The sequence below is a fragment of the Aotus nancymaae genome, unplaced genomic scaffold (genome assembly GCF_030222135.1).
Source record: "Aotus nancymaae isolate 86718 unplaced genomic scaffold, 86718_ANA_hifiasm-v0.15.2.pri h1tg000041l, whole genome shotgun sequence".
Classification (NCBI taxonomy): Eukaryota; Metazoa; Chordata; class Mammalia; order Primates; family Aotidae; genus Aotus; species Aotus nancymaae.
The window spans coordinates 10,907,365-10,933,631 of NW_026988455.1; the positions used below are offsets into that span (position 1 = coordinate 10,907,365).

A 26,267-nucleotide genomic window follows, 5' to 3' on the forward strand; every position below is an offset into this window, starting at 1 on the left:
GAGACAACAGATGCTAGAGAGGATATGGAGAAATAGGAACACTTTTACACTGTTGGTGGGAGTGTAAATTAGTTCAACCATTGTGGAAGACGGTGTGGCAATTCCTCAAGGACCTAGAAATAGAAATTCCATTTGACCCAGCAATCCCATTACTGGGTATATATCTAAAGGATTATAAATCATTCTACTATAAGGACACATGCACACAAATATTCATGGCAGCACTTTTTACAATAGCAAAGACTTGGAACCAACCCAAATGTCCATCGATGATAGACTGGACAGGGAAAATGTGGCACATATACACCATGGAATACTATGCAGCCATCAAAAACGATGAGTTTGTGTCCTTTGTAGGGACATGGATGAACCTGGAAACCATCATTCTCAGCAAGCTGACACAAGAATAGAAAATCAAATACCGCATGTTCTCACTCATAGGCGGGTGTTGAACAATGAGAACACGTGGACACAGGGAGGGGAGCATCACACACTGGGGTCTGTTGAGGGGAAATAGGGGAGGGACAGCGGGGGGTGGGGAGTTGGGGAGAGAGAGCATGGGGAGAAATACCAGATATAGGTGATGGGGAGGAAGGCAGCAAATCACACTGCCATGTGTGTACCTATGCAACAATCTTGCAGGTTCTTCACATGTACCCCAAAACCTAAAATGCAATTAAAAAAAGAAAGAAAGAAAGAAAAAACAAAGCTTTAGCAACAGAAATCAGATCAGTGGTTACCTGGGGCCAGGGGCACGAAAGGAGATTATCTACTGAGGGACCCAAAGGAAGTTTCTGAGGTCATGAAAGTGGTCTATATATGATTATGATAATGTTAACCTCACTGTCAAAATCCATCTTATCAATTGCAAATGGTGAATTTTACTGCATATAAACTATACCTCAACAAACCTGAATAAAATAAAAATACTTTTTAGGTAGTTCTATGTACTTCCTATTGCATCGTTCAATGACCTATGAGTCAAGATCCAATCAGGAAAACAGAAACCACATTATGTACTTCCAGAGGAGATTTAATTTAGGGGATTGGTTATACAGCTGTGAGAGAGCTCAACGATCAAAGAGCACTGATGCAAAATGTAACTGAAAGATGACAACTGCAGTACCTGTTACCACCAGTAAAGCTGAGGGAACAAAGTGGAACTGGCACTTTTGAACTCTGTGGAGGGGCTTCCCTGAGCTGTGGGTAAAACCAATGAGGAGGGCTTGACCCCAGGCTACTGCTGGTACCTCTGCAGACACGGGATATGACTAGGTTTTTTTGTGGTTTTTTTGTTTGTTTCTAAGGATCCTGCAAGAAGGAAGCAACTGCTGCCACCAGGCAGAAGGGCCACTGTTAGAGCAATCCAGTCAAGAACAGAAAAAACAGGAAGGATTAATCCCTTTTCTGTCCCCTTTTTATCCTTCAGTTTCTAGTGGCTTCTGTTGGTGCAACCTAACAGTGACCCAGCTATGAAAAAAGCAGATTTGTTTCCAGGGCCTAACCTCAGCATCAGAGAATAAGTTATAGAAAGCATTCAAGTTGAATGATGAAGAGATTTTTAAAAAGATAAAAAAAAGAAAGTATGGAAATGGAGCTAAAAGACAACTTGTAAATGACATCTTTGGTTTAATCCCACCTTTAATCATATAAAGATTAATCAGTGATTTTAGGTGACTTAAGCCTAATTCCCCTTATTAAATTCTCAGTGTTTAATTTAATGGTTTTAACATCCATTGGTTACTGTTACCTAAATAATTTATTATTTCATTACTGGCTACAACACAGCAATTTCCTGATTTTAATATCCTTTATGCATTATTAACTGGAATTCTATAAAGAAGAACATTTCCTCATCAACTGTTTGGTTATTTTTAAATACAGTTTGTACAGGAAAGGAAGGAAAAATCTTATTTCTTTTTTTCAAATTTCAGAGTTTGACCAGGTACAGTAGCTCACACCTGTAATCCTAGCACCTTGGGATGTTGAGGTGGGAGAATGGCTTGAGCCCAGGAGTTTGAGACAGCGTGGTCAACATAGTGAGACCTCATCTCTACTAAAAATAAAAAAATAAAATAAAAATAAATTAGCTGGATGTAGTGGCATGTGCCTGAAGTTCCAGCTACTGGGTAGGCTGAGGCGGTAGGATCCCTTGAGCCCAGGATGTCAAGGCTGCAGTGTGAACCATGCCACTGCTCTCCAGCTTGGGTGACAGAGTAAGACCACATCTCTAAAATGTGAAAAAAAAAAAAAAAAAAAAAAATCAGAATCAGTGACCTAGCAGTCTCCAGAGATGATCAATGAGTTAGTGACCTTTTTTCACATTAGAAACTCATCACTTTTGTTTATATATTTGATGTTTTTTAATCATTGCAGGCATTCTTCTTTTTTATATTCAGATTGGTCCATGGGAGCTTTCATGGTACTTTTTGTTTTCTGGTTTTGTTTTTTGGTTCTGGATTATTCTTTTAAAAAATGTCAACTATGTCCATTGTAATACTATCCCTCTCATTTGACTCTAAATCTCTCAGATCCTGGAAGATATTTGCAACTTATATTGAACTTTGTCCACCTGGTGAGCTGCTAATAAACACCCGAATTGTTTGGCATTGAGCCACCTTGTGGGAATATTCTTGAGATGGTCTCTCACTAGTGCAAACAAACCCAATTTTAATTACAAACTTTAATACAGTTGTTCAACTCTAACAAAATCTGCAAGCCTGGTCTTGAATCTTGGATATGATATGTGTTCTGCAGAGGACGGGAAAATAACACAAAAAGAATTATGCAATCTAAAAAGGAAGCATCTTAAGATTTTGAATCAGTTTATGTGTTTCTAAAGTACAAGATCATAAGTAATTTTCCTAAACTGCATGCGGTTTAGCTCCTACTGGTGAGATGATGACCATCACTATAGCACTTGGGAGCAGCTAGAGAACAAAATATGGACCCTGGGACTCACCAAAGTCTCTTCCCTCCAGAAGAGTTAGTCGTCTTTTGATCTGCATTAACATTGTTCTTTACTTATATATAGGTATATATAGGTACATAAATAGGTAAATAGCAGCACCTATAACCAGATACCCAGGCCAGAACTTGGCAAGATTTCCTAGGTCCCTTGAGTGCTATCAATTCTCCTCCTTAAAACCTTGCCAATCCATGCCCTTTTTTCTTTCCATCCATCACTGCTATGGTTTAGACTTCCATCTTAACTGAAGTAGGTTATTGGCCTCATAAATGCCTCCAGTCTTCACACTTGAGTTTTTATTTTTACATTCTGTGAAAGTTGTATTTCTAAAACTAGATCATTTCATAGCCCTTGATTAAAATCAACTCCTTATCCTTGGAAAAAAATTCCAGTTTCTTCATATGGAATATGACACCCTTCATGATCTGGCCTTTATTTAACTTTCTGTCTTCCTCCTTCCAGCTTCCTGTATCTTCCCCCGGCCCCCTCAAATCCCATGCTCACTGCTCCAGCATTGCTGAAACACTGGTAGAACTCTCATCACAGTATACCTGAAGGTCTCTCTGTTTGAAAAAGCTGTACCCTTTACTTAGAACAACTCTCTCTTCTTTTCAAATGGTTAATGAGGACTCATCCTTCAAAAGTCAGCTCTGATACCTCCTCTGGGAAGCTTTACTGGATCAACCCCATACCCAGAGTAAATTGGCTGCCTCTGTAACTCCATATGGCTCCACGGCAGGCTTATCATTACTACAGTGATTACTACAGTATGTGACATTTACTATTTCTGTTTACTATGAGATTCACATATCTTCACAAATTTAATCTTTAATGCCAGCACTCAGCACTATGCTTGAGTATACTCTCAATGAATACTTGCTGAGAGAATAATTAAATAATTGCATAATCTTAACCAAGAAATTTTCAAACATTGTTTCTTTTCTTTTCTTTCTTTCTTTTTCTTTTTTTTTTTGAGATAGAATCTCCCTCTATTACCCAGGCTAGAGTGCAGTGGTGCAATCTTGGCTCACTGCAACCTCCGCCTCCTGGGTTCAAGCAGTTCTCCCTCCTCAGCCTCCCCAAATAGCTGGGACTACAGACCCGCCCCACCACCCCCAGCTAATTTTTTTGAATTTTTAGTAGAAAAAAGGTTTCACCATGTTGGCCAGGCTGGTCTCGAACTCTTGACCTCAGGTGATCCGCCTGCCTTGGCTTTCCAAAATGCTGGGATTACAGGCATGAACCACTGCACCTGGCACAAACTTCTTTTTCAAAGAGGTTGTACCAATTTACCTATACTCTCAACAAAAATATAACTGAGTTTCCTGTTGTTCCACATGCGAAGAAACCCGTAGCTTTGTCAGACTTCTAAACTTAAAGCATTGTGTTAAGTCTGTGGTGGTGTATCACTGTCATTTTTAATTCATATGCTAATGGACGTAGTGTTAAGAAAAGTCTTTTTTCCACACACTTATTAACATTTTCTGAAATGGCAAATGCAAAGGCCCTCCAGTTAGACTTTTTCAAGGAACAGTAAGAAAAGCAATGAATAGGCTGGGTGCAGTGGCTCATGCCTGTAGTATCCTAGCACTTTGGGAGGCTGAGGTCACGAATTTTCAGCCAGGCCAACATAGTGAAACCATGTCTCTACCAAAAAAAAAAAAAATTAGCTGGGCGTGGTAGTGCACACCTGTAATCCCAGCTACTCCACAGGCTGAGGCAGGATAATCACTTGAACCCAGGAGGCAGAGGTTGCAGTGAGCCAAGATCGTGTCACTGTACTCCAGCCTAGGTGACAGCAAGACTCTTTGTTTGTTTGTTTTTAGCAAGACTCTTTTGAAAAAAAAAAAGAAAGAAAACCAATGATGCACAACTGTAGTCACAATCTTGGAATCAGAACCAGAATTGATCTCATCAGGGATTCTGAAATGTTGGTATTTATATAAAAACCCAATATGCTGGTTAAAATTGTACATTCTTAGGCTTCAGTCCCCCCAAAATTCTGGGTTAATAAGAGCTTGGTCCCTAACATCTATATTTTAAAATAAGTATCCCAAGCAATTCTAATGCAGTTGGTTTACAGTCTACAGAATGAAAAATGCTGTTTTAGAGAATAGCTCTGTTTCATATTACAATGTAATTTATGAGACTACCTACTTTGTCTATCATCTGGTTAATGTAACAGCTACGATTTTCTAATTTTTATGGGTATATGAAGCAGCATTTTACAAAATTAAAATTAAGACTGCTTGGAAAAGTTTAAGACAGATTTTGCGATAAGTGAAAGCCTCTGATCATGCTGCAAAACCAAGAGTAGTTAATGGGGAAACAGTATGGTGAAAAGAGCATCGGTGTCACTTTCAGAAGAGGTAGAATTGAGACTCATGTGTGTCTTATTAGGCAAATCCTGTAACTTCCCTTAGTTTCCACTTCTTACCTAAATTTAGTATTATACCTATGCTAGCAACCTCTCAAATGTGTATAAGGGTCACAATGAGAGTGCGGCAAAGTGCTAATACAAAAGTAAGACCTAATCATTGTTATAGGAATGAAATTTGTTTTTGATTGACACAACGGCCTGAATTTAGTTTCATCAACATTTGTTTCTTGGAATAACCTCAGCAGCTTCCCACTAATGGGTAGTTAGGATTCTAGTAATCGTATCCCTTCGTATTTCAGTTTAGACAAGATGCAAGGAAAATCTTGAGTAACTTGTCCTAGGATGCAAAATTAATTTAGCAATAAGGCAAGGATGTTAGTCTGTCTTCTGATTAGTAGTTCAGATCACTTTCTACCATACTTTACTCGGTCGTTTTTTCCATTCTTTAGTATAACCCACAGGCCAGGTGATTCTGATACACACCAGATTTTGAGCTACCACTCTACTGCATTAGATGTGATAGTGGGGAAGTAATTATTACTTTTTATCGCACTTATTATTTTATAAACAGCTTTACTGAAGTATATGCCATACAGTTCACCAATTTAAATTGTACAACTCAATGGTTTTTAGTCTAATCATGGAATTTTGCAACCATCACAATTAATTTTAGAACATTTCATCACTAAGAAAGAAACACCCTAGTAGTCATTCTCCATCCTCTCCTCCCAGCAACCTCTGCCAACAACTAATTTCTGTTATACAGATTTGCCTGTTTGGTACCTTTCATATAAATGGAATCATACATAATGTGGTCGTGACTGGTTTCTTTCACTAGCATGTTTCCAAGATAGACTTACTGTTTTAAAATTATCAAGGTAACAATATAGTTTAGAAATAAAATGAAAAAAATCACTCATAATCTGGCTGGAAGCGGTGGCTCACACCTATAATCCCAGTACTTTGGGAGGCTGAGGCGGGCGGATCACTTGAGCCCAGGAGTTCGAGACCAGCCTGGGCAAAATGGCGAAACTCCGTTTCTACAAAAAATACAACAATCAGCCGGGCGTGGTGGCGCGCGCCTGTGATCCCAGATACTCGGGGAGGATCACTGGAGCCCAGGAGGTCAAGCCTGCGGTGAGCAGGGATCGCGCCGCTCCACTCCAGCCTAGGTGACAGAGACATTGTATCAAAAAAAAAAAAAAAATCAGACATACTCCCATTCTAATCAATGCTTTTCTTCTCCTGTAAGTGCACGTTTATTTTATTGAAAAACAAATGGAGGATGCCCTTGGCCTCCACACTGCTCTCACGTCTCTCCAAAACCTGGCTTGCCGCCCGCCGGAGCACAGCGAGGGCTTTCGGGCAGAGGAGGGAAAAACACCCCCGCCCATCTCCGCCGGCGCCTCGCCTACGTCACTGCTTCGAGACGCAGACCCCCCTCCCTCCTTCCCGGTCGCAGTAGCTTTGACAGAGCACGATGGCAGCGACCGCGTCTGCAGGGGTGCCGGCGATCGTTTCGGAAAAGCAAGAGTTTTACCAGCTTCTGAAGAACTTGATCAATCCAAGCTGTATGGTGCGGAGGCAAGCAGAGGAAATCTATGAAAATATCCCAGGTCTGTGTAAGACTACCTTCCTCTTAGATGCCGTCAGAAATAGAAGAGCAGGTTATGAGGTGAGACAAATGGCTGCCGCACTGCTCCGACGGCTTTTGTCCTCTGGGTTTGAGGAGGTTTATCCAAATCTGCCTGCTGATGTTCAGAGGGATGTTAAGATTGAACTGATTCTGGCCGTTAAGTTAGAAACACATACTAGCATGAGGAAAAAACTTTGTGATATTTTTGCAGTGCTGGCCAGGAATTTGATAGATGAGGATGGCACTAACCACTGGCCAGAGGGTCTGAAGTTTCTTATTGATTCAATCTACTCTAAAAATGTGGTTCTATGGGAAGTTGCACTTCACGTTTTCTGGCACTTTCCTGGGATTTTTGGGACCCAAGAGCGGCATGATTTGGATATCATCAAACGGTTGTTGGACCAGTGTATTCAAGATCAAGAACATCCAGCAATCAGGACATTATCCGCTAGAGCTGCAGCTGCATTTGTACTTGCTAATGAGAATAATATTGCTCTTTTCAAAGACTTCGCAGACTTGCTTCCTGGAATCTTACAGGCTGTGAATGACTCATGCTACCAGGATGATGATTCAGTGCTAGAATCCCTTGTTGAGATTGCAGATACAGTACCTAAGTACTTGGGTCCTTATTTAGAAGATACTCTACAGTTGAGTTTGAAGTTATGTGGAGACTCTAGGCTTAGTAATCTGCAGCGCCAGCTGGCTCTAGAAGTTATAGTGACCTTGTCTGAAACTGCCACTCCAATGTTGAAAAAACATACAAATATTATTGCACAGGCAGTTCCTCATATATTAGCAATGATGGTTGATCTACAAGATGACGAGGACTGGGTAAATGCTGATGAAATGGAAGAAGATGATTTTGACAGCAATGCAGTTGCTGCTGAGAGTGCACTAGACAGACTGGCTTGTGGGCTTGGTGGAAAAGTTGTTTTACCAATGACCAAGGAGCATATCATGCAGATGCTTCAGAGCCCTGACTGGAAATACCGACATGCTGGATTAATGGCCTTATCTGCCATTGGAGAAGGATGCCATCAACAAATGGAATCAATACTAGATGAAACAGTTAACTCCGTTTTGCTTTTTCTTCAGGATCCTCATCCAAGGGTGAGGGCTGCAGCCTGTACTACACTTGGACAGATGGCTACAGATTTTGCACCTAATTTCCAAAAGAAATTTCATGAAACAGTGATTGCAGCTCTGTTACGTACCATGGAAAATCAAGGTAATCAGCGTGTGCAATCACATGCAGCTTCTGCTCTTATTATTTTTATTGAAGACTGCCCCAAATCATTGCTAGTTCTGTATTTGGATGGTATGGTGAAAAATCTACATTCCATCTTGGTGATTAAACTTCAAGAGTTGATTCGGAATGGAACTAAGTTAGCCTTGGAACAACTTATAACAACCATTGCATCAGTTGCAGATACAATAGAAGAAAAATTTGTCCCATATTATGATATATTCATGCCCTCACTAAAGCACATCGTTGAGCTTGCTGTTCAGAAGGACCTCAAGCTTCTGAGAGGAAAAACTATTGAGTGCATTAGCCATATTGGTCTTGCTGTTGGGAAGGAAAAATTTATGCAAGATGCATCAAATGTGATGCAGCTGTTGTTGAAGACACAAACAGACTTAAATAATATGGAAGATGATGATCCTCAGACCTCTTACATGGTTTCAGCATGGGCTAGAATGTGTAAAATTCTTGGGAAAGATTTTCAACAGTATCTTCCACTGGTTGTTGAACCTCTTATTAAGACTGCTTCAGCTAAACCTGATGTTGCTCTCTTAGACACACAGGATGTGGAGAATATGAGTGATGATGATGGCTGGCAATTTGTAAATCTTGGAGACCAGCAGAGTTTTGGAATTAAAACTTCAGGACTTGAAGCAAAAGCAACTGCTTGCCAGATGTTGGTTTACTATGCAAAGGAGTTAAGGGAAGGGTTTGTGGAATATACAGAACAAGTTGTGAGGCTGATGGTTCCTTTACTGAAATTTTATTTCCATGACAATGTTCGAGTGGCAGCAGCAGAGTCCATGCCTTTTCTCCTGGAATGTGCAAGAATTCATGGCCCAGAGTATCTTGCACAGATGTGGCAATTCATATGTGACCCCTTAATTAAGGCTATTGGTACTGAACCGGATACAGATGTGCTCTCGGAAATAATGAATTCTTTTGCAAAGTGCATTGAAGTTATGGGAGATGGCTGCCTTAATGATGAACACCTGGAAGAACTGGGAGGAATACTGAAAGCAAAACTTGAAGGGCACTTTAAAAACCAAGAATTGAGACAGGTTAAAAGACAGGAAGAAAACTATGATCAACAGGTTGAGATGTCTCTGCAAGATGAGGATGAATGTGATGTTTATATTCTGATCAAAGTATCAGATATTTTGCACTCATTATTTAGTACTTATAAGGAAAAGATTTTACCATGGTTTGAACAACTACTGCCATTGATTGTAAATCTAATTTGTTCAAGTAGGCCATGGCCAGACAGACAGTGGGGATTGTGTATATTTGATGACATCATAGAGCACTGCAGTCCAACTTCATTTAAATATGTAGAATATTTTCGGTGGCCAATGCTACTAAATATGCGAGATAACAACCCTGAAGTCAGGCAAGCTGCTGCTTATGGCCTGGGTGTAATGGCACAGTTTGGTGGAGATGATTATCGTTCTTTATGTTCAGAAGCTGTTCCACTGCTGGTAAAAGTTATTAAGTGTGCAAATTCCAAAACCAAAAAAAATGTCATTGCTACAGAGAACTGTATCTCAGCAATAGGGAAGATTTTGAAGTTTAAGCCTAACTGTGTAAATGTAGATGAAGTTCTTCCACATTGGTTATCATGGCTTCCACTCCATGAAGATAAAGAGGAAGCTATTCAGACTTTCAGTTTTCTCTGTGACCTAATTGAAAGTAACCACCCAGTTGTAATTGGTCCAAATAATTCCAATCTTCCCAAAATAATCAGTATAATTGCAGAAGGAAAAATTAATGAGACTATTAACTATGAAGATCCTTGTGCCAAACGCCTAGCTAATGTCGTGCGTCAGGTACAGACTTCTGAAGATTTATGGTTGGAATGTGTATCCCAACTTGATGATGAACAGCAGGAAGCCTTACAGGAGTTGCTAAATTTTGCCTGAAGCACTTTAATATAACTTGAATATGATCTACCATAAAAGTAACTACAAATAAGTGTTTTGAATGGATTTTATTATAAATCAGAGAACTGTTTTCTCCCTGCTAAGCAGTTTATGGTTTTTCCCCACATTTCTCCAGAATTAGTCAATGTTAGTCCTCTGTTTATCTTGCATGTTTTATCTCCCAAACACAGACCTTGGTGATAACCTGTGCTTCATGCTGTCTTACAATGTTTGTCACTTTTCCCCTAGTTGATGTGAAGTATGTGAGTTGTTCCTATTTGTTTGAACTATTATTGATGCTAGCCAAACAGTATGCTTGATATGAAGATGTCATGCTATTGCAATATGCTAAGAGCTCACAAAAATAAGATAGAATTTCCAGGACACACATCTTTGGAATTGTGAGTGAAGGATATAGTGGCAGGCTTGTCCCTCCTTGATTAATACGCTTGGTGTTTGTAGTGATGGGAGGATGCTGGAACTAGGAGAGTTTTGAGATATTACAGTGGATGTGGGATGCATATCAACTTTTTCATAATGTACTCCTGGGAACCAGGTGGGACATATCCATATTCTAGTTCCTAAGGTGTCCGGCTGAGAGAGAACTTTTACATTTCTTTAGCCAGACTAAAAATATAGACTAAAAATAAGAAAACAAAACAAAAGAAACAGAGACTAAAAAAATAGTCTCTTTTTTTTTTTTAAGTTATCCAGGACTCCAAGAACCATAGTACTGAAAAGGGAGTCCTGACACATCTAACATTGGTAGCATGTAACAGTGTTTGACAAATAGTATGTAATCAATATTCTTGGGAGTCAATGTTGTGTGTTTCAGTAGAGTATTATTTTGTATATGTATGCCATTTTCCCTCTGCAAAGCAGCTCAACAAGAGGAGAAGCTCTGGTTATAGGGCTTAAATTGATTTCTATTTCAAAGAATTTCCTAATAGATTCTAGAGTAGCACTGAAGAATATTCTATTGTAAAAGTGAGAGGAAAGTGAATGTAATTTTCTTTGAACGTGAAAAAGAAAGGAACTTTTGAGAGTAATCATTTAGCAGTAGATGTGCATTATGAGAAAACAGTTCTATAAATCCAGGGTTAATTATATTAATTGGAATGTCGATCTTTAATGTCAAGCTTATTGTAGGGTAGAAAACAGCTTTCTACTCAGCTAATCATTAATCATTGATCCAAAACTTAAATACATCTGTCATTTCCTGGGGCTATTGTGCGTACTGTGTATGTATTTAGCAAATATTTAAGACCTAGTAAGTGCTCAATAAATTGTAGCTGTTACTGCTGTAGTTGTTTGTACCTCTATTGTGTTCTTTTATAGAGAATTTTCCCAATCAATTTCCTACTCATTCATATGGACAGGCCATTTAAGCTATTGTAGACAAGAATATAAAGTTGAAATTTTAGATATGCAGTTCTGTCCATTCCGTATAATTATTATTAATGGGGTAAAAAGGAAAATTAAGGACATTATGTATAGTATGATCACAATTTTAAGTATATTTAAGATAAAGTACAGATGAATGAATAGAAAAATACCACCTCAAAGTATTAAGAGAAGTTTTCTCCAGGTGATAGGATTAAGTGGCAATTTTTCTTCTCATTTACCTATATTTTCTATTTTACCTACACTCCTACAACCAACATATTTCTTGTTTTGGTTTTTGTTTTGTTTGGTTTGGTTTTGGTTTTGGTTTTTTGTTTTGAGATGGAGTTTCACTCTTGTTGCCCAAGCTGGAGTGCAATGGCACGATCTCAGCTCACTGCAACCTCTGCCTCCCAGGTCTAAGCGATTGTCCTGCCTCAGCCTCCCAGGTAGTGTGTGCCACCATGCCCAGCTAATTTGTTGTATTGTTAGTAGAAATGGGGTTTCACCATGTTAGCCAGAGTGGTCTCAAACTCCTGACCTCAGGTGATCTGCACACTTCGACCTCCCAAAGTGTTGGGATTACAGGTGTGAGCCACTGCACCTGGCCAATATTTCTTGTATAATAAAATTTCCTTTTTAAGATCAAAGACCTGATCCTACTTTCATTATATTTAAGTTGCTATTATCTTGACCTCTTCATAACCTAGAGTTGAGGTTCCCTCTACTCACCCACACCTTTTATATATCTTAACTAAGAAACCCTTTATCAACATTTCCAGCAATTCCCAACACTTTTATGCATGACCAATTAGAAATTCTGCCAGATGACTTGGAATTAGGCACCTGGAGTTTTTGAAGTATGGCAGACCCAGACTTTAATTTTGGTTAACAACTTTCTTAAACTAAGAGGCAGTTTCCTCATCTGAAAAATAAGGCTAATACCTAGCTGCTAGGATTATTGTGAGAATTAAAGGAAACAGTGAACATAAAGTGCTTAGTGGCACAGGGTTCAATAAATGGAAGCTAATATTGTCCAAGAGTCATGAAATAGGGCTGATGACTAAAGAGGAGGAGGAAAGGATGTTTGCTTGGATACAGTGGGCTTCAGATTCCTGGGCTTTGTAAAAAGAAAGGAGGGATGTCCAGTGAGACACACTTTTTGGTTGCCAGGTGCTGAAGTAGGTGAGCTGAGGTTCTTCTGTGGACTCTGAGGGGAGAGAACCCTGTAAACTCGTCTATATTACAAATATCTGATGAGAGGAGACCTCAAATACTAGATGAAAGGTATGTGTGGAGTACAGTGTCAATACCGTAACAAGTAGAAAAGCGTTGTCACTTTGCTATTTTACTTAAGAGTGATGATGGGACAAAAAACAGCTTTGAGGTTAAAAAAGATTTTATCACTGCTTTAAAGTTCACATTAATGAGAAGTAAACAATTGCAATCATTTAGTTATATACATTTATATATATAATGGTTGAGTTATATACATTTTACTTTTAAAATGCATGATTTCTGTAATTTTGTTTTTGTGTTTAATTCCAAGTTTCAAACGAGGATCGATGTACCTAGAAAACATAACATGTACGTCTTTCAAATAGAACATGAGAAAATAGTAATATTTGCTTTATGGAACCAGGAAGTCCTACCTCCCAACTAATTTTAAGTAACATGTAAACCAATGTGCATGGAGTCCACTTTTTAGTCATTATGTAAACAGTAACTGCAAAATGTGTAATGAGATTGTCAGGCCATGCAAACAACTGTTTAATGCTGTACAGCTCAGACTTGAACTATTTTGACTGTTTTCAATCCCAATAATTTGTTTAAAAGAGGTTCCATAACCTTTCTTTATTCTTAACAGATCTCAAGAATCGAGAAGGTGGAAATGTTTAACTGAAAACATGGAATTCCAGAACATGAATTGATGTTAAGAATTGGGGTTCTAGAACTCATCTCCTTTTCTTCTGCATGTGAATGTATGATCGGGTCCTTAAACTTACTTTCTAAACTTCTCAAAATTCTGGTTCTATATAAAAGACCCTCAGTCACAAAGGAGAATAGGTGCGAATAGAATGTAAATTTTATAGTAGACAAGATTTACATTTTGCGCTTTCTCACTATTTATTTGCCATGAACAAAGGTTATCTAGCAACTTTTAGTTTGCGGGGCTAACAAGGGTCTTTCAAAAGAAGTTTCCTCTTGCAGCACTTGCTTAAAGAAAAGCCTTTGGCCACCTTCCCATAAGGTGGCGAAGAAGCTGCGCAGGCGCCTTGCTTCCCCTTCCGTCCGCCTCTTAGATTCGCCTACAAGTGATTACATCATTGGTCCGCGCAACCCTAGCAGGCCTCAGGGCCTGTAGCTGAGCCGCAGCTCTTCCTTTTGCGTAGCGGGGCGGGGCGCGAAGGGGGCGGGGGGGGAACGAACTTGTTTCCCTACGCATGCGCACCGGGGATGGCGACAGGGCCTCTTTCTTTGCCTCTTTCCACAGCTCTTACCAGCCGGGGCGGCTGAGTGCCCTCCCCTTTCTCTCCCTGCCCCTCCCCTTCCTCCCCTCCCCCCACCGCCCAGCGGGGCTTCGAACTGACAGTTGTCGCTGGGCCCGGTCCGCGCGCCTCCTCCTGCCCTTCTACCCCGCAGGTAGAGAGGGGCGGGAGGGGGTGTGAGGAAGAGGAGGAGTCGGAGCCGCCGCTGCAGCCCCCTCCGGGGAGGAGAGAGGAGAACCCCCTTCCTCCTCGCCCCCTCCCCGCCCCTCGCTGGCCCGGGAGGGGGTGGGGCGCCGAAGCCGCGGCGACCCGGCGAGACCTGGCCGGTGAAGAGCAGGCGGGCGGGGTGCGGAGGGGTGAGGCCAGCGAGGGCCGCGCGCGCGCCGTCGCCGGGGGGAGGGGAGAGGAGGGCACCTAGGCTCTCCTCTTCTCTCCCCCCTCCCCGCGCGCCATGTAACCCCGCCCCGCCGGCGGCGAGCTCGAGACCCCCGCGCGCACAGAGCCGGGCAGGAGGTTGAGGAGAGCCAGGCCAGATGCGGTAGGGGCTACGCTGCGCGGCCTAACCGTGAGGAAGCGGCTCGCGCTCACGCGTACCCCGGCACCTCGAGCGGCCGCTCCACACCGCCCAAGTTAGGCCTGCCGGGGCATGAGCGTGCCCGGGACGCCAGGAACGATGGAGCTGGCCGGGGAGGAAGAGCGGCCGCCACGGACGGCCGAAGGAGAGGACAACGAGGAGGAGATGGCAGCGACGGCCCCGGCCTTAGGGCCGGCCCGCGGGAGGAGTGCCTCCTCACTGGAAGACGCGGACGATCAGGAGGAAGAGATGGAGGCGATGGTGATCCGAGGCGGTGGCTGCAAGGAGCAGGACCTGACCTACGAGCTACAGCAGGGCTACCGCATCCTGGGCGAGTTCCTGCAGGAGAAGCACCGGAGCCTCACCGCCCCCTTCCTGCAGCCCTTGGGGGGCGTTGCCACCGCGGAGGAGGAGGTGACGGAAGGGTGGCGCAGTGGGGGCCGGGGCGGTCGCGCCCTCCCGCAGCAGCCCGGGCAGGGCATATGTCTGCTGAAGATGGAGGAGAAGTTCGCCAGCGGCCAGTACGGGGGCATCACCGAATTCGTGGCGGACTTCAGGTTGATGCTAGAGACGTGCTACCGCCTGCACGGAGTGGACCACTGGGTCTCCAAACAGGGCCAGAAGCTGGAGATGATGTTGGAGCAGAAGTTAGCGCTTCTCTCTCGGTAAGCGAGCGCCGTCCCCGGTGGGACTGACAGACTGACACAAACACACCCTCACACGTGTCCGAGGATGGGCTGGGCCAGGGGCCGGGGGGAGGCGCTCATAGGTGCTAAGTTGGTGCTAGAGAAGCCTGGGAGGAGGAGCGGCGTTGGGCGGGGACCGGAGGGTTGTGGTGGGTGTGGGCCGAACGCGAAGTGAGCGCTGGCTGGGAGAAGCTGAGAAGGAAACCCGGGTCTGCAGCGCCGCAGAGCTGTGTAAAGTTTGCAGATGTAAAATGAAGTGGGTCCCGTAGGAAGAATTGCACGTGTAGGCAGAGGAACAGTTTTTGTGGGATGGAAGTTGGACTTGCAACTTTTAGACAGTTTTAGCATGACATTTAAAACAGCATTTGGGATGAAATATGTCTCGGAAAATAATTGGGGCTTGTGTAAAAAGATGTCTGAAACCATTAAAAAATAATTTTATTTCTTACTACCCATGTCGGTCATCGAAGATTTAAGGAGTGTTACTAAAGAGTTAATGGTTATTCTGGCATACTACTTATTGATCTTTTCTCTGTGTTTCATTTGAGGACGCCTAATTTTTGCAATAATAGGGAATGCATCAACACACATTTTTTTAAAGCTTACACTTTTCTGTTTATTCTACATACGCAAGTCAGATGGCACTGTGCTCTTGGTATCCGCCACCAATATATTCCAATTATTTAACACAAGAAGAGAACACTAAAATAAATGTATTGTTTTACAATTGTATAGTCAATGTCAGCCAAGTTAATTTCTCAAGTTCAAATTTTTCGGGAGTGGAAAAATAATTCAGTGATTTTGGAATTGGTAGTTGAAATGGAATAATAGTTTACTATCAGAATGAGGTTAAATTGAGCAACTCACTTAACCTTTTTGGCCTCAGTTTCCTCATCTCTCAAGTGGAGATGATAATAGTACTTCTCTCATAGAGTTGCTTTGAAGATTGAATGAGTTAATTAATGTGAAAGCAACAGTGCTGGTCCTATAGTTAGCCCAGTATAAGTGTTAGCCATTTTAATTTAAGTAGTAGCAGTAGTTGAATAATATGAGTGTGTTCTTCATATCTGAAACTGGGCATTATACTTGTGCTTTTACAGAATAGCTTTTAAAAAATCTGTTTATTTTTTGGTTCTTGATTTGTCACTGTAATTTAAAAGTAATCTTTGTCATTGGCTTCCCATATGCCATTTTCAAGAGTATCAGTGATTTTTTTTTTTCACCAAAAGCAGTTAACATAGTGCCTGTCCTCATTAAGGGAGTTCTCTTTAAGGAACCTCTTCTTGAATCCTTTCATAGAGTAGTAGTATTTAGTAATAGAAAAATTATCACATATTTGCTTTGTAAAATTACTTTTAATACTTTACTAATTTTATATCTCTGTAACATGTTTGTTACCCTTGTCTCCACAGTGCATTAGTGATGTGACTCACATAAGAAACAATCCATTCACGTTATTATTTTGAAGTTATAAAGTATCCTCCTGATTGATGTCACAAGATTTTAGACCTGGAAGGACCTTAGTATTCATCTAATCTATCAAATGTGGGAATAGGGATTTAGAATGAGGCAACAGAATGACCACATGAAAGCGTTTTGTTTATTTCTTTTCTTTTTTTTTTTTTTGGTTTGTTTTATTTTTGTTGAAAGTGCTAAGACATAGCATATGGTGTTTTCAGAAGCTCCCTATGTAATAAACATTTCTTTTTCTTTTCTTTTCTTTTCTCTTCTCTGAGTTTTGCTCTGTCTCCCACGCTGGAGTGCAATGGCACGATCTCAGCTCACTGCAGCCTTCACCTCCTGGGTTCAAGCAATACTCCTGCCTCAGCCTCACAAGTAGCTGGGATTAGCTGCCAACCACACTCAGCTCATTTTTGTATTTTTGGTAGAGACGAGGTTTCGCCATGTTGGCCAGGCTTGTCTCTCGCTCCTGACCTCAGGTGATCTGCCTGCCTCAGCCTCCCAAAATGCTGGGATTACAGGCCCCAGTCACCGTTCCCAGCCTGTAATAAACATTTCTTAGTCTTACAAAAGAGCAGACTAAGAAACTACATAAAGGTAAATTTCTAAAAGCTTAGAATCATCATTCTCAGTGGTTAATGCTCAGAATACTTATATTCCCATGTGATCTAATAGCATCCATATTTGGAAATTAAACTTATAACATTTTATAGTTTATAAACATAATGTACTTCTGACATTCTTAGGCCAAGAGAGATAAAATTCTTGCTATTTTAGTAGCAGAAAGTCGTATGATGACCTCAAATAAAGTTTGAGTCTTTCACCTTTTTGTAGTTGATATATGCAAACATATCAGGTTCGTAAGACCACACTTGTGGATACTAGGACATCAGTTCTATGCTAGCTCAAAATCGGAGTCATTACTACCTACTTCCAGTGGGCACAACTTTGAGAAAAGCATAGGTCACAACTGTTTGGAATGCAACTAAGAGATATATATATATATATATATATATATGTTCTAAAACAATATTCTATAGAGTGTTCACAGGAATATGATTTTCACCACATAGATGACTCAGATATCTTATTTGTAAATATCTCAGAATGGTATATGGTATTTTAGAAATGAAACCAATGAATCGCTTAGATATTTGAATTTTCTATTGTCTTCTGGAATATATTTATAAGACACAAGTAACTCTTATTTTCAAAGTGTAAAGAGACTTTAAAGCTGTTCCATGTACTGCTGAGCTTTCTAGTGAGCAATAAATGAGGTACATTAGGTAAAGAGGATGCCACATTCTCATTAGAGGGCAGCTCAATAGCGTTAGTGCCCTGGACACAGCATATAACTTGAATCTCAGTTTCTTTATCTGAATAATGAGGGTTTTAGGGTAGAATAATTGTGCAAGTATTTATGTGCTAGACTTAGGCATTCAGGCCTCTGAGATTAAAAGTTTCCCAGCCTGTAATAAACATTTCTTAGTCTTACAAAAGAGCAGACTAAGAAACTACATAAAGGTAAATTTCTAAAAGAGAATTACAGAATCCAGTGGGAGGTGGGATGGGTTAGACTTACTGAAAAGAAATAAGCAACTTGTTAAAATTCCCATTTACAGATTTGGATCTTAACTGAGGATAAGCAACCCAGTAAGAATTCAGATTTAACTTAGGAAAGTGTTAACATAAAAATTCATTTTTAATTTTATTACTACTTGTACTTGGAAACCTCTATTTTTAAATTTTTGAGGCTTCATGAGGATGCTGTATTTTTTTTTTCACTCCATCACCCAGGCTGGAGTGCAGTGGCAGCATCTCAGCTCACTGCAGTCTCCATCTTCCATGTTTGAGCAATTCTTGTGCCTCAGCCTCCCAAGTAGCTGAGATTACAGGGATGTGCCTCCACACCTGGCTAATTTTTTTTTTTAAAGTAGAGATGGGGTGAAAGTATGGAGGCAGGAGAGTACAGAGTAGTCCAGGGAAATGGTTTATACCCAGTGGTTAGAGTATAGGATGATGAGAACATATAGTGGCAGCTAAGTCTAAAAAGATAGTCTGGGACCAATTATAAAGTACCATGAATGCTTGCTAGGGAATTTAGAATCTAGGCAGTGTAGATCCATCATAGGTTGTTACTAAGGGAGTAATGTGATGATATTACTAGTAATATTTTGAGGTTTGAAGGCAGAAATGAAAGGACAATGAAGGATAAAAACCAATTAAAAGATTATTGAGTTAATTCTAATAAAGAGAATAAGCAGTAGGAAGGGAAAGGTGGACGGGGATACAAAAGATGTAAATTCAACAGGTATAAGTGGTAAATGGCAAACTGTTGAATGTGGAGTGTCAGGGAGTGGATGATGTCCAAAATGAATTGGAACATTTGAGCCCAGATGATGGTGATGCTTAGGGGACCTGAGAGAGGAGGCATTCATTTGAAGATATCCCTCTGAGAATTATAAGAGTGCATATGGAGGCCAGCATTGTGACAAGGGCTAGATATGTTTGATTAGAAGGTAGTTTACTGAGGGATGATAAGGAAATAGAGTAAATGAGATTGCCCAGGACAGAGTCTAGTAAAAATACAAGGGAGCCAATGGCAAACTTTGTGTGAAGATTGAATGTCTTCAAACTGGAAAGAAAAAACTTTAGGATTATGATTAAAATATGTATAGTGTATATTAAAAGCTGAAATGCTTAATTTAGAAAAGGTAGTTAATGAAGCTGAAAAGAATTTATTCTGGAATAAGTAAAAGGTATTATTTGAAATATGCTGAATTTACAGATTATTATTTAAAGAGATTTTTCTTCCATTTGAAAATACTAATTTGACAATGATTTAGAATTAAGACAATAAAAATGTCCTAATAGATTCTAATGTATTTTTGCCTTATAGTTTGTTTCTCCTTGTATTTGTGCTCTTGTATTTTTTTTTATTTCTCGGAAGAACACTAGAGCAGGGAAGAAAAATCGTATCTTGGGGAGAAGATGTCATTCATTTCATAGTTGTATTTTAGCTTTCAAATCATCTTCAGGCTGTCCCTGTTAGATGAGAGTTGCCTAGAACAAATAATAGCCATTTTCATTTCCTAGGAACTTGTATAATAATATGAATCTTAAAATTCATATTAAGTTACCAGAATTTTTTTTTTAATTGGGAAACGCTAATAAGCCCCAGTGGTAGTATCAGTCACCAAGCCCTTTGTTATATCGTCTTCCACCTGAGACCTGTGAATGTTCCAGGAATAAGCATGCATTAAAATCAGAATGTTAAGTGTGTACACTTTGAAAAAAAATTCAGGAAAACCAAGAAAATGTTAATAGTTGTTACTGATAAGTAGAAAGATCTTAGTCATTTTTCATTTTCTTCTTTTAACTTTTTTGTATGTCCTAGATTTTCTACAATAACCATATTTTATAGTAAAAAAATGTATTTTATTGAAAGGAAGTTAATATTTACAATTCTGAGTAAGCTATGTAAGTTAAAAATTGAACACAGACACCATACCCTCCCTTAAGGGATGGGCACAGTGTTCAAAAGCATAATAGAAGGTAGTATATGGTTAATGTGGTAAGACAGGTACAGTTCATTATTTTTTGCATATATTTACAATGCTTATTATTTGATAGGCACTATAGGGAGATTCAAAGATGAATACGGAGACACAAGTGGATAAACCAAGTTGATGTAGACATTATTCCAGGCAACAAGAATAGTATATCTAAAAGTGCAAAGGCAAAAAGTAGCCACTGTATGTAGCTAGGGAATGGCCAGCAGTTTAGTTTGGCTAGAGTGTAATTATATATAGAAAAGTAGTGACAGGTGTGACTGCAACGGCCAGATTATGTAGCCAGACACAGAGGGCCTAATATGCTGTGCTAATAAAGAGGTTGATATTCCATATTAGGGAGTTGTACAAAAGGCTTTTAAGCTAGGGAATTACAAGGGACACAGATGAAATGAATTAGAGAAGGAGAAAACTAGACTCAGTTTGATATTTCCCATCCCTTAATTTTCAGTTTTGCTTGTTCTTGACTTCCGAGTTAAAATAATTGCATTGGACTCTGTTTCTTTTAGATTTGGTGATTATATTTATAAATGTATCAGGAAAAATTAGTTTTATATATTGCAGAAATCCTAGAGCAATGCTAGAAAGAAGAGAAATTTTGCCAAATTGAGATAATATGCTAGATTTACATCTCTAAATAATTTATGTTGGTCTTTGTTGTTTTGTTTTTTTGTTTGTGTGTGTGTGTGTGTGTGTGTGTGTGTGTGTTTTGTTTCTTTGATTGAATAATTTCAATCTTCTCTCTGTTCTCAGGGAAAAAATACATTAAATACAGAATTTTACCAATTTAAGTTATTCTGTCTGCCAAGTTGTTTTTAGCAACTTTGCCAATACCAAAGAAATAATTATGGCAAATATAATTAATTATAAACATATTGACAATATCAATATGCTTCATTTCACAGCTTTTTATAGACACAAATTTATATTTGTAACAATTTAATACTTAAAAGAGCATAATCTTAAAAAAATACAACATTGCTAATAGAAGGTATTTAAAAACAATTAAATATATTTCAAGGTATTCCACAGACTACTGACAAGTATGAGAACCATTTATTTATTTATTTATTTTTGAGATAGAGTCTCGCTCTGTCGCCAGGCTGGAGTGCAGTGGCGCGATCTCGACTCACTGCAACCTTTGCCTCCCAGGTTCAATCATTTCTCCTGCCTCAGCCTCCCAAGGAGCTGGGACTACAGGCATGCGCCACGACGCCCGGCTAGTTTTTTGTATTTTACTAGAGATGGGGGTTTCACCATGTTAGCCAGTATGGTGTTGATTTCCTGACCTCTTGATCAACCCGCCTCGGCCTCCCAAAGTGCTGGGATTACAGGCGTGAGCCACCGCACCTGGCGAGAACCATTTATATTCTTCAGTTTATGTAAATCCCTGGTATAATTCTAGTACACTAGTGATTTCTACTACTTATTAATTCCAGGCTAGGGAATTTGATTGATAGTAATATTTAAGTCAACGGCTCTTAGTTATATCCAAGACTTACTTTAAAGTTTTGTGAGAAGAGTGTGTAAATTGTAGGATAACTGAAATCATTTAATTTTTTATTGACAGTTTAAACCCTTTTTCTACTAATAGTTAACATTTATTCTTTTCTTTTTACATGCTAAATACTGCTTAGCATTTGCTACATACTCTTAGAAGATTTGGAAAGAATAGAAAATTGTCAAAAAATTAAGATTAAAAAAACCCCACCCAAACAGAAGTAATTACTTGTTCTTAGTTTTACTTTATTTCATGTATACACGTGCATTATTTATTTACACACAGAAAAATTAAATGCAAAGTTTGAATTTTTCATATAGCACTTAATCATTATGCTTGATTGCTGATGAACAAAAGATGTAAGGATTAAGAAAATGAGTCTTTTTCTCCTGAGAGACAGAATGAAGAGAAAAGGATCATAAAAGATTTCAAGGAATAGGGAACCTTTAGATACCTGTGGTGGTATGATTGACAGTATTTGCAATATAGATTATTAAAAATTATTATGTATATAAATATGGAAATCTAAAGAAAATAGTTGAAATGTAACTTTTCAAAGTAAGTCTAATATATGTAGACTGTTTAGCAATCAGTGATTGGTGTTTATATTTGTAATAATTTATTAATTTAAAATGTGTATATCTGGTGGCAGTAATAGAACAACAGTACAAGGGAAAATCTCCCTCTTTCACCAGTCTCCAGGTCTCCTACTGTTAAGAAGACATTCCTACTGTTAATAGTTTCTTTTATTCAATTAGGTGTCCAATAGGCATCTCAAACTTTAACATGTTCAAAACAGAACTTTTGCTTTCTTCGTTTGTTTTTACTAAGTTTAGTCTTAGAGATTTGACCATCCACTAAGTTGCTCTAGCCAAAAAACTAGCGTTTTTCATTGATTCTTCTTACTTCTAAAGTATATTTTAAATCTTGCCTATTTCTTTCTACTGTTACCACTTAAGTATTCTTGATTGTCCTTTACAAAACTTACAGTATGTAACTTAAAGTTTGAACTTATTTATTATGTATTGTGTTTGCTTACTTTTTGTGTATCTTCTTTACTGTCTATGTAAGCTCAGAGCAGACAGGAATGTTGCCTGTAAGTGTTGTTGCCAAACCTACCCCACTGCCTGTAAGTGCTTAGTTAATACTGAATGAAGGAAGGAATTGATGGATAGATGGATCTGCCTGAAATTAGTTTTAGTGAAGAAGTGAGGTTGAAATCCAGATTTATTTTCTTCTCAATTGCCCAACCAGTTGTGACATCAGCTTTCTCCATTATTTTGAATTACCATCTTTATAGTATGCTATTGGTGATTTAGATCTATTTTTCTTTATAATATGTTTCTGGTATGTTTGGATCTAACTTCCTCTGATGTGCTGTTGATCTAACTATTCATCTTCTGATATTAAGCTTTATTACTGTGACTTTGAAATTCATTTTAATATATTTGGTAGAGTGAGTCCTCTGTCAAAAAACACATTTTTTTCCTGGGGTTTTTTTCAGGTATTTATTTTTCCATTAGATATGTGGCTTTTAAATAAGTATAGTAGAAGCTACATTTGTATCACTCATGTTTTGTTCACTTTGCATAAGAAATATGCAAGAAAACAATAGAAATCACTGGTTTGTGGGAAATAAGAATGGTATTCTTTTCATTCATGAAGTGAAACCTGAAAAGTTGATAGCATTACTTATTTTCCGCGGACACTGTAATATCCACTTGCCACATTCTCCTAAGTTTAATTATGTCCTTAGCTCTTGCCAAGTCCCTATATCTCTTTGTTAAGACCTGTTATTTCAGGTAGGCAGGGGCTAAAATTTGCTCTAGCTTTCCTGCCTTTCTTCTTTGTGCTATTGTTTGAATCTGAAAGTGTCCTAAATTTACCATCTGCTACGTTAAAGCCTCATCAGTGCTTGGGAGATAAACAGAAGAGTTGGCCAGGAACAGAAAGCCAAAGAATTTACCTGCAGACTTTGCAGACTCATCACATCTTTAGCATATTCTAGGGAACATTAGCATATTGGGACAGTATGAAAGTTAGTGTCCTAGAGAGCTTCTGTTCTGCTGTACTGAGAACTCCTGAGTGCCTTCTGTCTGGTGAGGAATAACTGTGTTAGTAGTAATATGTTCGGCAGAGCAGCCCTAACTTACTAAAAATGCTTATCACACTTGTCAAGGTTGATAAGGCACTTTTCAAATGCTGTTTCTCTGTAAACAAAAACTTTGCATTTACCTTTGTGCCTTTCCTAAATTTAGAAAAACAAAAGAAATATATTTTAAGCAAAATTATTTTTAAAAAATTAGTAACATGGGCCAGACATGGTAGCTCATGCCTGTAATCCCAGCACTTTGGGAGGCTGAGGTCGGCAGATCACCTGAGGTTGGGAGTTGAAGACCAGCCTAGCCAACGCGGGGAGACTCCATGAAACCCCATCTCTACTAAACATACAAAAATCAGTCAGGTGTAGTGGCACACATTTGTAATTCTAGCTACTTGGGAGACTTAAGACACAAGAATCGCTTGAACTCAGGAGGCAGAAGTTGGTGTGAGCCAAGATTGTGCCACTGCACTCCAGCCCTGGTGACAGTAAGACTATCTCAAAACAAAAACAAAAACCTAAAAAACAAGTTACATGGTCTTCAGTTGTTATTTGGGGCATTATGTCATTTACGTGTTGCTGTTGCAGAAATTAACAATGGCTTTGAAAGTTGTTTTTTTGTTTTGTTTTGTTTTGTTTTAATTGAGACAGAGACTCACTCTGTCATCAGGCTGGACTGCAGTGGCGCTATCTCGGCTCACTGCAACCTCTGCCTCCTGGGTTCAAGCGATTCTCCTGCCTCAGCCTCCCGAGTAGCTGGGACTACAGGCATGTGCCACCATGCCCAGCTAATTTTTTGTATTTTTAGTAGACATGGGGTCTCATTGTGTTGGCCAGGATGGTCTCTCTTAATTTCGTGATCCTCTCATCTCGGCCTCCCAAAGTGCTGGGATTACAGGCATGGGCCACTGCAGCAGCCCCATTGTGCTATTTCTTAACTTAAATTATTTAACTAATCTAGTGAGTCTTCCTCCTTTTTTGCTGTGTTTTTTCCTTGTAACTGTGGCTGATTCCTAAAGCTATGCTTTTAAGATCTTATCTACCTATATTTATTCCTCTAGAGAGGTTTTTTTTAATGGCTTTACTTACCACAAAGGTTCCTAAATCAATATTTTGAGCCCCGCCCCCTGCCTTTAGTTTTAATTTCATAATTTTGTCCATAGAACTTTTCCAGTTAGTTGTGCAACTGTTACCTCAAAATGTTAAAACTGAATATATTTCTAACCCAGATCTTCTTCCCAGTCTTCCTGTTTTTCTTTTTGACTTTCACATTTTCATCAATGGTGTTATCATTGTTTCAGCCTGAATATATCAGTCATCGTTGATGTTTATACTTTTCATTCCATATGTACAAATTGTCAGCGTGTTCTTTGCTAAATCCTTGTTGCTTAGTAAATATTTTGATGAATAAATTTGAATAATATGAATGAATATTTTTGTCCTTATTTAGTATTCTCTCTCCACTGTTTCCTATCTATTTGTTCTTTCTGCACAGTCCATTGCAAGTTCTTAATGAAAGAGTGACCAGATGGCATAGAAAGATTGACTAAAATAACTGAAAAATATCCTTTGCATTTCATTACTGGGATATCTTTGGGAAGAGTGATTTCAGTGGAGTAGCTGCAGGCAAATGCCACATTATAGTAGATTGAGGTGTGAATGAAAGATGAATTGGATCAGCAGTAACTCGGGAAATGTTGTGTTTTTAATATAAGTTTAGACTTATGGCCGGGCACAGTGGCTCATGTCTGTAATCCCAGCCCTTTGGGAGGCCAAGGCTGGTGGATCACGAGGTCAGGAGTTCAAGACCAGCCTGACCAACATGGTGAAACCCCGTCTCTACTAAAAATACAAAAAAATTAGCCAGGAGTGGTGGCAGGCACCAGCAATCCCAGCTACTCAGGAGGCTGAGGCAGGAGAATCGCTTGAACCCGGAGGTGGATGTTGCAGTGAGCCGAGATCATGCCACTGCATTCCAGCCTGGGCGACAGAATGAGACTCTGTTTCAAAAAACAAACAAACAAACTTGGACTTATTTATATGCTAAAGCAGCTAACAGGTAGAGAAAGAGAAGTCGAAGATGCATAAGATAATTAATGAAATACAAATTCTGAAGACCTGTGTAGTGATTCATTTTTCATCAGAGGATTGGAGGCACATTTTTCACTGAAACATAAAGTAAGGATGGACCTAGATTTAGATAGTTTTGATTTTTGAAAAGCAGGAAGTTAATGGAACTCTTACTTAAAAACTACCATTTTTTCTGAAGTAAGTGGTGGCCGAAGTCACCTGCAAGGTGATGGAATGAAGCTTTTGAATAATTGTAGCATTTTAAATTGCTGTTATAGATAATG

At 39.4% G+C, this 26,267-nt stretch overlaps 2 protein-coding genes across 4 annotated transcripts in view; both read left to right on the forward strand.

Moving 5' to 3' along the window:
- The first annotated feature begins 6,818 nt into the window (after nt 1-6,818).
- Nucleotides 6,819-11,452, forward strand: RANBP6 (RAN binding protein 6). Of its 2 annotated transcripts, XM_012454528.3 has the most exons (2): nt 6,854-6,964; nt 8,080-11,452. In XM_012454528.3, exons 1-2 carry the CDS (start codon nt 6,950-6,952, stop codon nt 10,144-10,146), a joined length of 2,082 nt encoding a protein of 693 aa, XP_012309951.2. In that variant the 5' UTR covers nt 6,854-6,949; the 3' UTR covers nt 10,147-11,452. The 2 variants fall into 2 exon arrangements, with proteins under 2 accessions (XP_012309950.2, XP_012309951.2); XM_012454527.3 differs by having other exon boundaries at nt 6,819-11,452.
- Nucleotides 11,453-13,969: 2,517 nt separating this feature from the next.
- Nucleotides 13,970-26,267, forward strand: part of BRD10 (bromodomain containing 10) — an 84,720-nt gene continuing 72,422 nt past the window's right edge. The window contains exon 1 of one of the 2 annotated variants that reach the window (XM_012454529.3): nt 13,970-15,257. In XM_012454529.3, coding sequence (XP_012309952.2) covers nt 14,665-15,257 — 593 coding nt within the window. In that variant the 5' untranslated portion in view covers nt 13,970-14,664. The remainder of the gene's footprint in view (nt 15,258-26,267) is intronic. The other variant, XM_012454530.3, reaches the window with a different exon arrangement.